This window comes from Aotus nancymaae, unplaced genomic scaffold (assembly GCF_030222135.1).
Source record: "Aotus nancymaae isolate 86718 unplaced genomic scaffold, 86718_ANA_hifiasm-v0.15.2.pri h1tg000039l, whole genome shotgun sequence".
Lineage (NCBI taxonomy): Eukaryota > Metazoa > Chordata > Mammalia > Primates > Aotidae > Aotus > Aotus nancymaae.
In genome coordinates this window covers 5,396,791-5,410,432 of record NW_026988453.1, presented here as the reverse complement: position 1 = coordinate 5,410,432, position 13,642 = coordinate 5,396,791, and the positions used below count along the sequence as shown (strand labels likewise).

Genomic DNA, 13,642 nt, shown 5'->3' with positions numbered 1-13,642 from the left:
AAAAATAGCCATGCCAGGGAGGCCATCTGCCACCTCGTGCATCCCTGGGGACCCCTTGGCTGGGCCCTACAACACAGCTGGGCCTTAAAGCCCTCAGGCTGGCAGGCAGGATGTCTGGTGCCAACAGCATTCACTAGATCACCTGCACAGCTTGTAGGCAGATTTGGGGGGTCTTTTCCACAGCAGACTGGCATCTTCAGGATGAGGCCTTAGATCAGAGCACCCCAGACCTCAGGCTTTGTTGCCCCCTTCTCCTGCCAGCTCTGGGCCTCATTTGGCCAGGTGCCCCCATGGCGGGCACAGCTGGCTCACAGCTACTGCTCACTCTAACCCTCCTGTTTTCTTTTTCCTGACTCGAGCCCCAGCTTCTCACCCCCAAGTGCTCTCACAGCATCCAGGCCCATTATCCCTCTTCCCCTTATAGTGGGCGAAATGGAGGCCCCAGAAGATACACAACTCCCAGATCCTGTCAATGGGCCTTATTTAGGAAATAGGTATTAAGGATCTTGGGGTGAGATGGTCAGGATGATCCAGGTAGGCACGAAATCCAAGGATAAGTAACCTTATCGGAGACGACAGAGACACAGAGAGCATGAGGAGAAGGCCACGTGAAGGCAGAAGGCAGGGACTGGAGTGCTGCAGCCACAGGAACGGCAGCAGCCGTGGGAAGCTGGGAGAGGCCAGGAAGGACCCAGCCCTGGAGCCCTCAGAGGGCCCGCAGCCCTGCTGACAGCTTGCTGTAGAACTTCTGGCCTCGGAACTATGAGCACATGCATTTTGGTTGTATGAAACCGCCCATTTTTGACACTTGGTTAAGGCAGCACCAGCATACCACATCCCTTTCTTCTATAACAGCGGCCCTTAATTTTCAGCGTGCATCAGAATCACCTGGGGGGCTTGTTAAGACTCAGGAGGCTAAGCCCACACCCAGAGATTCTGGTTTACTAGGTCTGGGTAGGGCCTGAGAACTTACATTTCTAATAACAGTTTCCACAGTGATGCTGATGCTGCCGGTCTCGGGACCACACTTGGAGAACCGCCGTTCCATAAGCTCTGCTTATAACTTAGTTTTTGATCCTCGTCTTTAGTCCTTCTCCCAAGCACAATTTCCTTGTTGCCCCCCACCCCCGCCATGATGTCTTCCTCCTTTCCTCAGTGCTCAGGAGACCCAAGAGGATGACTCTTTGAGAAAAATCCCCAATGCCATGGACAACTGGCTCCTTCTCCTGGAATCACCCAGGCCTCCCACTTAGGGCCTTGAAGATTTGCTTGCAGGAGGCTGTGAGTGGTGACGTCAGTCATGGCAGGCCCTTCTCCCATCATCATAGGATCCTCCTTAGCTCCACCTCGGCTCCATCCCTCAGGCAAGTCACCTCCCGCTCTGTACCTCCCCTGCAAGTCTGTGTGTAAAATGGGGCTATAATTGCATTGCTATTCCTCACAAGGGAAGACAGAAGAGCCATTTCTGGTGCAAACCTCCTAGAAATGTCCTAATGCTCTTCATAAGAAGATGGTTATTAGGCATGACCAGCCTCATGTGCTCTCTCGTGGACATTTTGGGGTGCTGATCAAGGCCAAGGGTCTCCAGGGCTCAATGCTGATACCACAGTGTTCACATCCCCTAGCTCCCCAGGCAGCCAGAACCATCCCCTCAACCCAGGCTCCCCTTAACTCTAGCATACCTAGGGTAAGGACAGAAATACAGAAATCCAGGATCCTCAGGCATGCCCCAGCAGAGCTCACAACCCAAGGTCAGCTCCAAAGCCCCACTGATGGGTCACTTTTCAGGGCTTGTCATCTCATTCAGCTCCCTCAGAATTGCTCTCAAGAGGCAGCCCAGCACCATGGTTAAATGCACGGACTCTGGGCCAGGCTGCCTGACTTTTGACCCTGGCTCAGCTATAAGTCACTTTATGGTTCTGTGCCTCAGTTTGCTCATCTGTAAAATGGGGATGATAGGGCCCGGCACAGTGGCTCATGCTTGTAATCCCAGCACTTAGGGAGGCCGAGGCAGGCAGATCACCTGAGGTCGGGTGTTTGAGACTAGTCTAACCAACATAGAGAAACCCTGTCTCTACTAAAAATACAACATTAGCCAGGTGTGGTGGTGCATGCCTGTAATCCCAGCTACTCAGGAGGCTAAGGCAGGAGAATCACTTGAACCCAGGAGGCGGAGGTTGAGGTGAGCCATGATCGTGCCACTGCACTTCAGCCTGGTGACAGAGACTCTGTCTCAAAAAAAAAAAAAAAAAAAAAAAAAGTGGGGATGATAAGACAACTAGCAGTAGCCGTCCCAGAGGAGTACTGTGAGGATGAAGGGGGAGAATAAGTGCACTGGCTTGCACATGGAAGGTGCCATCTAAGTGCTGGTTATTGTTATTCACCTGGCCTTGGCCATTAGTCTGGGGGTACAATAGTCCTTTGGTGGAAGGTCAGAGGCATGGGATGAGGGGGGCTTGCCCAGAGATCCCTCACTTTTGGTTCTTCCTGGGAACACCACCAATCCTTCCTAAGACCTCCAGTACTGGACAAAATGGTTCAGCCATTTTCTCCTGGAGCAGCTCAGGCTTTCCTCCTCATCTCAACTCACAGCATTCCCAGGAGACCAGAAGGGTTCAAAAAGGATACCTTCCATTGCACAGTAAGGGAAACAGACCCAGAGAGAGCAAGTACCCAGTAACCATAAACAATTCAAGAGCAGAGCCAGTAACCCCATTAAGAAGTCCCTGTACCTCTACGGCATGACATTCACTTGGGACGCCTGCCTGCCAATCATCCCATTTGACCCTCTCATTTTAGAGATAGAGAACCTTAGGCTCAGAGAGAGGAGGTGACTTGCCATGGCCTCATAGCTGGTTAGTGATACAGCTAGGACTTGAACCCAAGTTTCTGGATCCTAAAGATGATAGCTTTAGGAGATGTACTAAAGGATAGAGGTTAAGAACCTGCTACTTTGGAGTTGGAGCTAAAGTCCCAGCTCTGCTACATCCTAGCTGTGTGACCTCAGGCAAGTTGCTTAACTCCTCTGGGTTTTAGTTGCCTCGTCTATAAAATGGGAATAACAGACTCTATTTTATAGGGCTTTGGGGATTAAATGAGATATATGAATGTGCTTAGCATATCGAAATGTGCTAAGAGGGAGCCCTCGTCCTTCGCGCGTCACCCGGGCCCAGCTGCCTTGCCCGGCCCGCGAGCACACCAGCACACACATCTATCCACCCTGGCTTCTCCATCTCTTTCCTCTCAGCCGGCAACCGATGTGTTTTGGATTGGCTGGCGTGGGCTGAGAGGGTTGGGGTAGTTCAGCCGTGGGTTTCAGTTTGGAATCTGGCACTGCTCTTGATTCATTTCCCCAGCTCTAGACAATGTTTGCCAGTTTCACGTGGCTGTCCTTCGCAATTATGCGTTTCCCCCCTAGAGTATCCAGGCTTGGGCTGTTTGGCTGTTTTCTCCCCTTTATTCTTGCCACTGTGCTTTTCCGACTCTTCTCCTGGGACCAGCTGGAGCTCCCCAGGCCTCAGCCCAGCACAGCCCCCACTTCTTCTTTGCCATGTTCTTCCCCCTTGCCCTGCCTCACCCCCACCCAGCTTCTATTTTCCCCCAGGCTCTGCTGGCTTCCCGTGGTTTCTCTTGGCCTTGGCTCAAGCCTGGCGTGACATGTCTGGCATGACCATTCTCCCCCTCCCACACTGGTCAGGGAGGAAGCAAGTGTATTCAGGGAGGAGGCTCTTGTGGAGCTGGGTGCTGCCAGCCCAGGTGCCAAGCCAAACAGTTTATGCATCACATTCAGCTGAGTACCTGGGCCTAGGATGCCTGGCTGGCCCCCCTTCCCTAGGCCTAGCCCCACTCCTCACTCACCCAAACCTACCTCTTACTGTGCCCCCATCTGGTTCTAGCTGGTGGAAAGTGGACCACAGGACTGAGCCTTCCCTGAGCCTTCAGGAATGTCCACAGGAGTTTGCTCAGGTCCCCAGGTGGGCTTGGTCTCCTCTGGGAACACATCACCCCAGGAGGGCCATGGGCAGGGGATGTATCCTCCACATCCGTCCCTGATCCATTGATTTCCAACAGGGAGGACATTTCCATTTGCTAGTGTTCCTTGGGAAGCAGGAAGTGTCACCCAGTGACAGCCATCAAAAGGCGGCTTCCCCCGTGGCCTTTGGAGCCCAACAACTGGGTGTAAGCCTGCCATCCCCAAACTCACCAGCTCTGACTTTGAAAGAGGCCCTGAACTTGTCTGCCTCTATTTCTTCATCTGATAACAGAGACGGCAATTATTAGAGAGGGGGTTTTGTGAGGAAGAAGTCAGACAGTATTCATAGAACATCTCATGTAGCTTTAGCCTGACCTTGGGCTTTAGACTGAGGTACAATAGTCCCTTGGGGGAAAGTCAGAGATATTGAATGATGGGTCCCTGCTGGCACAGGGACATCCAAAATATTGTCATTTTTTCCCACTGTCTCCTTTCAGCCTAGCCACCTGGGCTTGCTTTTACTGTCACTATCTAAGATGGAGGGACCTGGATAAGGTAGAGCAGCACCTTATCATGGGACCTGGGTGGTGCCTCCCTGAATCTCCCAATTTCCAAATGCTCAGAACATAACACCTACACATGGAATCTTCCAGCTGGATTACAGACCTCCCCTCTTCCCACCAATACACACACACACACACACACACACACATACACACACACACTGATGTCCTGCAGGTCAATTGACCAACCTTCCAGGTTCTCCAGGATACTTGGTCATCCTGCCTGCAGGCACCACAAACTCGATGTGTCCCAAAGTGGCCTCAGCACACCCTCTTTCCCTGCACCCTCCCCAGAGCACTCGCCTTCTTCGGTTCAGTCTGCCTTTACTACTCAGTCAACATGTTCTTTCATATCTTTTTTTTTTCTGAAACAGACTCTTACTCTGTCGCTTAGGCTGCGGTACAGTGGTGCAATCTCTGCTCACTGCAACCTCTGCGTTCTGGCTTCAAGCGATTCTCAGGCCTCACTTGCTACTATGTCCAGCTAATTTTTTGTATTTTTAGCGGAGACGGGGTTTTGTCATATTTGCCAGGCTGGTGTTGAACTCCTGATCTCAAGTGGTCCACCTGCCTCAGCCTCCCAAAGGACTGGGATTACAGACATGAGCCACTGCGCCCGGCCTACATGTTCTTAATAAGCTCTTGCCACGTGCCAGACTCTTGATGACGGTACACCCCGATGTTAAAGCCCGAGAACTGGGTGTCAGCTTAAATTCTCTCCTTCAACGCCCACATCCAGTCAGTATTACTACTACCAATGGCAACTGCAGAAGTAGCAACAAAAGGTGCTGTTCTCATTCTTTTATGTATATTAAATCATTTCATTCTACCCTGTTGAGATACATAGATACTATTATCGCTTCCATTTTACTGACGATGAAGAAATGGAAATGTGGAGGTAGTCTGAAGTAGTCTGCCCAGGGTCTTAGAGGCAGTAAGTGAGTAAGTGAAGCTGAGAGGTGAACTCAAACAATCCGACGCCAGAGTCTCACTGATACGACTTCTAGCTATTTCTAGTCTGTCTGCTTCTCCTTTCACCACTGCCCCGTCTTTCCTTTGGCCACTGCCATGCTGCCTTGGTTTAGGAGTCTCTTCATTGGCGTCCCCAACTTTAGGTTGCCCCCGATAACTGCTGCCAAAGTAATTTTTCAAAGACACAAACCCTATCACCTTGCTCTCCTGCTAAAAGTCGTCCCATGGCTCCCCGCTGTCTTAAGAATAAAGTCCAAATTCTTAGCAAGGCCGACCTACTTTTCAGGTATGACCACTTCTAACTCCAGATCTTCTTTCCCCACTACTGCCCTTCCCACCGGCCCACCACCCCAACACACACACACACACACACACACACACTCACACACACACGGTTCAGCCAGCCAAATTCACTTTCTCTAGAATTTACTTGGTTCCTTCTTAACTTTGTGCCTTTGCAGCATGTGCTGTTCCCTCTGTCTGGAACGTCCTTCCCTGCCTCTTCACCTGATTCTTACTAATCTTTTACAGCTCAACTTTGATTCTGCCACCTCCAAATAATTTGTTAAAAAAAAAAATGGATAGGCCCGGCATGGTGGCTCATGCCTGTAATCCCAGCACTTTGGGAGGCCAAGGCGGTGGATCACGAGGTCACGAGATCGAGACCATCCTGGCCAATATGGTGACACCCCATCTGTACTAAAACTGCAAAAATTAGCTGGGCATGGTGGCGCGTAGTCCCAGCTACTCAGGAGGCTGAGGCAGGAGAATCATTTGAACCCGGGAGGCGGAGGTTGCAGTGAGCTGAGATAGCGCCACTGCACTCCAGCCTGGCAACAGAGCAAGACTCTGTCCCAAAACAAAACAAAACAAAAAGGATCAGGCTGGGCACAGTGGCTCATGCCCGTAATCCCAGCACTGGGAGGCCAAGGCAGGTGGATTTCTTGGACTCAGGTGTTCGAGACCAGCCTGGACAACATGGCAAAAACCCCATCTCTACAAAAAAATACAAAAATTAGTTGGGCATGGTGGTACATGCCTATAGTCCCAGCTATTCGGGAGGCTAAGGTGAGAGGGTGGCTTGAGCCTAGGAGGCAGAGGTTGCAGTGAGTTGAGATCAGGCCACTGCACTCCATCTTGGGTGACAGAACCAGACCCTTTCTAAACAAAAAAGGAGTGGGGTATCAATGACTGGTGAGATAAACAATCTCACAATAGCATCACCGTACATTATAACTGTGTGGAGTCATTTTTTTTTTTTTGCAAATGCCCCTCACATTGGCTATATATTTGATCTTCCCAACACCCTGTGAGGCAGGGAAGATAATTATCCTCCCCTTGAGAAACCAAGGTTCAGAGAGGGTAAATGACACAGTAGTCAGGATCAGAGCCAGGACTTGAAGCCACGTTTTCTGTCACTCAGGCCAATGCTCTTCTTGCAGGATTGCAAGAAGTAAAATCTACGCATCTGCCTTATAACTGGGGGAGTGGGGGACTTGGCCTCTGTCCCCTGCCCTGTTATGCCCAGGCAAAGGAGAATAACAGGGCTGAAAGTGGAAGCTAATGGTCTGGTTCCCCCAGCCTCAAGGGCTGCCCGCTTCCCAGAAAGTGTAGGGAAAATTGTCTGTACTGCCCAAAAGCTCCATGCCTAGTGTGAAAGCAAGACCTTTAGTGGCCCAAGAACTCAAAATATGTGATTCACAATTTTTCTAAAAATAGTAAACTTAATTAACAACCTCAAAAGTGTGAAGAAGTCCAGTGAAAGTCTAATTTCTTCCCCTACGCAGTCCTCTTTGAGGCTGTGGATGAAATGTCAAATTCTCCTCACTCCTCCCTTATTTTTGGCTGTCCCTGCTGCGCTGGTGCCCTAGATAAATGCTTATCTGCCCCTGCAGGTAGGGGGCAAGCACAGGCTTGCCTGGCCTTTGGTCTTCCGACCTTGGCCTCTAGGGGCATACTGGGTTGCCTGGCCCTGTCGAAGGGTGAGGCTGGATGAAGGGAGAAGAGAGGGCTGGGGCCAGACGCCCAGCGCTTATCGGGATGGGGGCAGAAGTTGGGACAGTGTGGGGAGGCAGGTTCTGCCACTGGGGCTGATCGAGCAGCTGAGGGGTGCCAGGGACCAGACACAGAGGCAGGAGGGTAGAGGGCGCCCAGGGAAGGAGTAGGGGAGGAAAGCCCTCACCACAGACAGGTGTGGCACAGCTGCTAGCCAGGACCCCCACAGCTTGCCCTCTGCATATGGTGGAATGGGGCCTAAATATCAGTCATGGAAAAGAAAGTCACCTTTTCCCACCTCCTTCCTCCTTCTACCCACGGAGAAGTCAGAAGTTGTCTGATTTCCACATCCATAGACTGAACAGCGCCAAAGGCTGAGAATATTAGAGGCCTTTGTCTGGACACACTGCATGCCCACTATGACTCAGTTTCCCCCACTAGCTAACTGCCATACCCCAATCCTGCCCCCCAACTTTGACTTCTCCCAAAAGATCTGTTCACTCTCCCATTGGATGACGTTGTACCTAATAATTAAGTTGGGTTCATTAAGCGTGGATGAGGCACCTACTGTGTTCCAGGCCTTGGGCTGTGCACTATGTGGATGAAGCCCAGCACCTGGCCCAGCGGCTCCCACTGGGCTCGGTTACATCACCCTGGAGCACCTGCTCCTGCTTCCACCTTCAGGTGGATCTGGCTTCCATGATGCCCCTGCTGGACAAGAAGGGAACTACAGGGCTCCTTGGAGGGAGGGATCTGTTATGGGTGGCTTGTGAGTCCCTGAGGGCAGTCCCACCCCCAAGTAGAGAAAATGAGTATCTGAGCCCAGCCTCCTTCCCACCCACCACAGAGCCCAGGGGCAAGAGCAGGCTAGGTAGAGAAGACAGCCCCTTCCTGACGCTTCTTTTGGGCGGCAGTCTCCACCCCCGACCCCAGGCTCCAATGGCAGAACGCCAGTCGCCCCAGGACTGCTGCCCTGGTGGCCTCACCTAGGGAGGTCCCATTCTCACAGTCCCCCAGTGGGGCCTGGGAGCCCTCCTCTCCTGAAATACACACAGGAGTGTACACATCCACACGCTGACGACAACAGAAAACCCCGGAGAAGCCAAAGCCAGGAGCGGCATGCTGTCTGGAACATGGACTGGGAGAGGGGGGCCTGCAGAGGGAAGGGAAAGCTGAGGCAGGGGGCCCTGGGCTGTGACTCAGACCCCAGGAAGCTGATGACTCCCAGACTGGCCCTCTAATGACTCACAGCGACTGCAAGCTCGGCAGCTCCCACAGCGCCTCTGCGGGGATTCCTCCCAGCTGGTTGTTCTGCAGCATCCTATGGGGGAAGAGAAAGGGCTTTAAGGACCCACATGGCATGTGGAGCCGGGTGGGGGGTGCCAACTCCTCCCTTGAACCCCCAGCCCCAAGCCAGACCCCTCCTTCCCACCCCAGCCTCAGAGCCCAAGAGAGAGCCTGGCCCAGCTCCCCTGCCTTGTTAGTGCAGAATTAGAGGCTGCTGAGGTCCCCAGGGGGTTGTACATGGGGCAGGGAGGCTCAGTGTGCAGGGAGGGGGGCATCTCAGAGACCCTAGGATGAGGTTGGGGTGAAGAAGACCATGGAGAGGAAGGAGAGAAGACATCCTGAAGTCAGAATACTTGGAATTCTGCTGAAGTTTGGTCAGGAAGGATGTGGGAAAATGTAGGTTCTGTTTCCCTGTCTATTCATCTGAAAGCCTAAAGGTTTCTTTGTGGAAGGGGAGGATGTGGATGAGGGTAAGGCTGCCCTTAGGGTGTCAGGGCCCCAGGCAAATATATGTTTTTGGGAGCCTTTGTCTATAGGAACAATTCGAAGCACCCAAGATGAGTGTATCCACACTATTCTGATGGCCCAGTCTCACCTAATCCCTCAAAGAAGTGCCGTGCCAGCCAGGGAAAGCAATCTGCTCACTGCTGCCCTCCGGGAACCAGGGCCCAAGCCACAGATCCCACAACGACTCCATCGGCAGGAGTCCTGGAGCTCCTTGGGGCACCTGGGAGCCCCATGTGTAGGGTAGAGGGTCAGAGAGCACGCACAAGGGGAGAACTAGGGTCTGGGGCGCCTCTCCAGGTGTCACTGCTGACTCTAGCCAACCCCAGGCATCAGAGGGGTCTTAGAAAGTTTTGAGGATAGCACTCGAAAGTGCAGGGAGTCCCTGAGGCGCAGAGCCCTGAGCAAGAGGAGGAACTGGGTAGAGACATGGGAGGAAACCCTTGGGTAGCAGTTGCCATCTGCACGTTCTTTACCTCCAGGCCTTTAGATCCAGAAATGAGGAGAAGGAGGACTCACAGGGAGTTCATGGAAGAGCTGGGGAAGCAGGAAGGAAGGAAGCCACTGACTGGCCTGGGCACAGTGAGTGAGCCCTACCCTAGGAGATTCAGTCCTCCCTTTATGGTGTATCCATTTGTCTTTCAGAGGGGGAAGCCTTGGCCCACGACCATTCAGGTAATTCCATGCTTCAGGAAGAGTAGCTCATTTTCCGATCCTTTAGTTTAATAATAGCAATGGCTAATGTGCCAGGTCCTGGTCTTAGAACTTGTATGAATTCAGAGTTATCCTTGTTACAACTCCAACAGATAGGAATTATTATCATCCTCATGCTGAGGGTACACACAACTGGTACGTGACAGAGCCAGGCTTTGAACCCAGAGGGTTTGGGTCCAGAGTCTAGACACTTAACCATTACACCACAGTGTCTGTCATACTGGTGGGATACAGCAATGGCCAGAAAATGCTGAGCAGTACGATGATGAGCCTGCGTTTTTATCCATGCCTCCTATGGGACGTCCTGGTCAGAGTCACATGTCATCTCTCTCTTAAACTCCTCTATGGATATGTGAAAATCTCAAATATGAACCCAACCTCAGCATCACAAGAACAAAAGAATGCTGGGCTCACTGTGGGAAAGGGTGGGGATAGGAGGAGCCCTTCATAGAGGCAAGGCTGCAGAAGGGAGGACAAAGAACAAAGACAGACTTTGGGGAGCCCTGGGATTGGGTTCCTCCTTGCCACCCCAATAGTGGGGAAGGGCCTGGCTGCAGGAAGGGGCAGAGCCCAGGGCTGTGAGCAGCTGGGGGGCTCAGCTCCTTCCCATACACACTCTGTGATCCTGCAGGTCTGTTGGCCTCCACTGGCCCCTTCAACCCAGGCTCCACCCAGTGCCAGAGGGACCTTTCCAGTTTCAGAGTTTTGCTTCAGGGTTGGAATTTAAACCTGTGTCTCTTGGGCTTCCTTAAAGTATAGTTGTCACAGGTGCAGGCTCTGAAGTCAGACAGCCCTGATCCGCATCCTAGCTCTATTGCTTTCCAGCTGTGTGACAGTGTGCATGCTACTTAAACACCGTGGGCCTTAGTTTTCTCCTCTGTAAATTGGGGATGATACTGACCTCATGCACTGATTGTGTGGATCAAATAAAATCACCCCTGAAAAGCACTCAATGGCAGTGTCTCACACAGAGGACAAGTTCAATAGCACATTCGCTGATATTATCATTATCATTATTAGTAACTGGTCTCAGTGTTACCACTTACTGGATGACTCGAGTAAGTCACTCCCTTTCCCCTCTCTGGACCTTGATTACTTCATCTTTCAAAGGAAGAGCCTGCCAGAAGGCGCATAAAGCCTCACTCAGTGGTAACATTCCATCCAGGACATTTCCTGGCCTCTGCCCTGCTTAGTGTTTCTACCCTCCTAGCCATCCTGACTTCTATTTTCTTTTTCTTTTTTCTCCTTTTTTTTTTTTTCCTTAAAGACAGGGTTTCACCATGTTGGTCAGGCTGGTCTTGAACTCTCGACCTCAGGTGATCCACTCGCCTTGGCCCATCCTGACTTCTTTCATCTAAAGAGTGGGCCTTCACTTCCCATCTCAGGGGTCTGCCTTGATTCTCATGCAGAAGCCTGAGGGTACTTGGAGGAAGGATACAAGAGAAATACTGGCTAAGAAAGCAGGGGGTCACAGGGTGCTCACAACTCCTCACAGCCTCCCCCAACAGGGGCCAGGGAGGCTCCATCTGGTCACTGCACAGGTGAGTCCCCAGCTCCATGGGGCACCTCAATGCATCTCCATCCACACCACCTCCTAAGATTCCTCCATCCTTTCCTTTATCAAATCCAAGACAGAGATCTAGAAAGATCTTCAAGGTTTCTGAATTGTACCTCCTCCCAATACAGACACTGCAATATCTTCCCAGGACATTTAATTTTCCTTCTAATGTCAGGGAACTCATTGTCTCCTCAGACGATTCATCCCATGCCAGACAGTCTGATTCTCAGAAAGTCCTTTTATTTATGGAATCAGCATCCACCAAACTTGAGGTCAGCATGGCAGTCGCTTTGGCCCTGACCCATTTCCCTTGATGTTCCTGGTCTCATTTCCCAGCCATCATTCTTTTATTGAACTACAACTGGGTTATTAGTTATAAAGGTTGGAAGTGCCTTTAGAAGGAAAAAGCCCTTTGTTTTCCAAGATGAGGAGATGAAGGCTCAGAGAGGGAAGGTAACTTGCCCTAAGTTACAAAGCAAATTAATGGCAGAATCAGGACTAGGACTCAAGTCCTGTCTCTCAGGCCAATGCTTTTGTGACTATATTTTCCTACTTCTCTTCCTAGCCTGGTTCTGCATGGGGAGGCCGTCTATCTAATCCAGTGGTTCTCAGCCCTGGTTGTACATCAGAATCAACAGACAAAGTTTTAACATTTTCTTTTTAGAGATGGGGTCTCAAACTCCTGGGCTCAAGCGATCCTCCTGCCTTAGACTTCCAAAGCATAGGGATTACAGGCATGAGCCACTGCACCGGACCTCTGGGATGATTTTTAAGATCCCAATGCCCAGGTCACACTGAAGCCCAGTTAAATCTCTGGGGCAAAGTCTCGGGAAGGAATATTAGGCATCAGTGGTTTTGCAGGCTCTTAGGTGACTCTAATGTGCAGCCGTTGGTCCGGTAGACGTCTCGTCCCCAGCACTCCTCCCCTCCTCACACATGTGAAGCATCTCTGTGGCCAGAGAGGCATTTGGGGGCAGGAACCATGAATGTCACAGCCAAAAGGTACAAGAGAGTTGATCCACCAGTGCTTTCCAAAGGCTTCTTTAGTTATGTAGAAGTGCTTGGGGCTTACGGGATAGGTAGGTAAGATAGAGCTTGGAGTCGACCATCCTCTTCACTCGCTTTAACCAGAGACTGCCTTCATCTGCTTTATGTATCTGGACTTCTGCACAAAGTGTTTGTTTTCCTTGAGATGGTGTTTTGCTCTTGTTGCCCAGGCTGAAGTGCAATGGTGCAATCTCGGCTCATTGCAACTTCCACCTCCCGGATTTAAGCGATTCTCCTGCCTCAGCTTCCCAAGTAGCTGGGATTATAGGTGTGTGTCACCATGCCCAGATAATTTTGTATTTTTAGTAGAGACAGGGTTTTACCATGTTGGTCAGACTGGTGTTGAACTCCTGACCTCAGGTTATCTGTCCACCTTGGCCTCCCAAAGTGCTGGGATTACAGGTATGAGCCACTGGGCCTGGCCCACAAAATGCTTTTGATGGTATTTTAAGTTTCCTTTTTAAAAAAATTTTTTGTGTAGACGGGTAATGTGCTGATGTCGTAACAAGGTCCAAGGGTGACACATCTCACACATACGTGTAAACACCCGATCATCACATGTACGAACTACACAAGGATCTGTTTTAAGTTTCCACAGCTAAAAATGCTGGAAATTTTATTCTGACTCCACCATTTTAAAAGGTGAGAAAACGGAAGCTCAGAGAGAGGAAATCTGAGGTCCTCCTTGACACCTGTTGTGGGGTCTGGTGAGGCTCTGAGTCTGAGCTCAAGGCTTCTGACTGTATGATACACTTCCTGTCATCCAGTCCCTTGAAGGGATGAGGGCATCAGGCCTTGACTTATGTATGGGGGTAACCCAGAGGGGACAGCCTTCTCCCCCAAGTCAGGCTGGTGAGGCTTGGACAGAGCCCAGCACTCCCAAATGACTAGCATGTCCCTTCGTGGGTCAGTTCAATTCAGTTCATTGACACTAATGGAGCCCAGACTCAGCCAGGCATGTTCACCGCCTAGCCAGGTGGAGAGTAAACACAGTCAATGTCAACCAAAGACAGCTCCATACAGGGTGAA

The 13,642-nt window shown here is 51.2% G+C and overlaps 1 protein-coding gene and 1 non-coding gene across 2 annotated transcripts in view; both read right to left on the bottom strand.

Annotated features, from left to right (window-relative positions):
* Window positions 1-13,642, bottom strand: part of LGR6 (leucine rich repeat containing G protein-coupled receptor 6) — a 128,727-nt gene that overhangs the window by 75,735 nt on the left and 39,350 nt on the right. The window contains exon 4 of the mRNA XM_012459476.3: window positions 8,753-8,824. Coding sequence (XP_012314899.3) covers window positions 8,753-8,824 — 72 coding nt within the window. The remainder of the gene's footprint in view (window positions 1-8,752; window positions 8,825-13,642) is intronic.
* On the bottom strand, window positions 13,090-13,192 carry LOC135268260 (small nucleolar RNA U13). The gene has a single exon (XR_010336530.1). It is a non-coding gene; the product is annotated as a small nucleolar RNA U13 (small nucleolar RNA).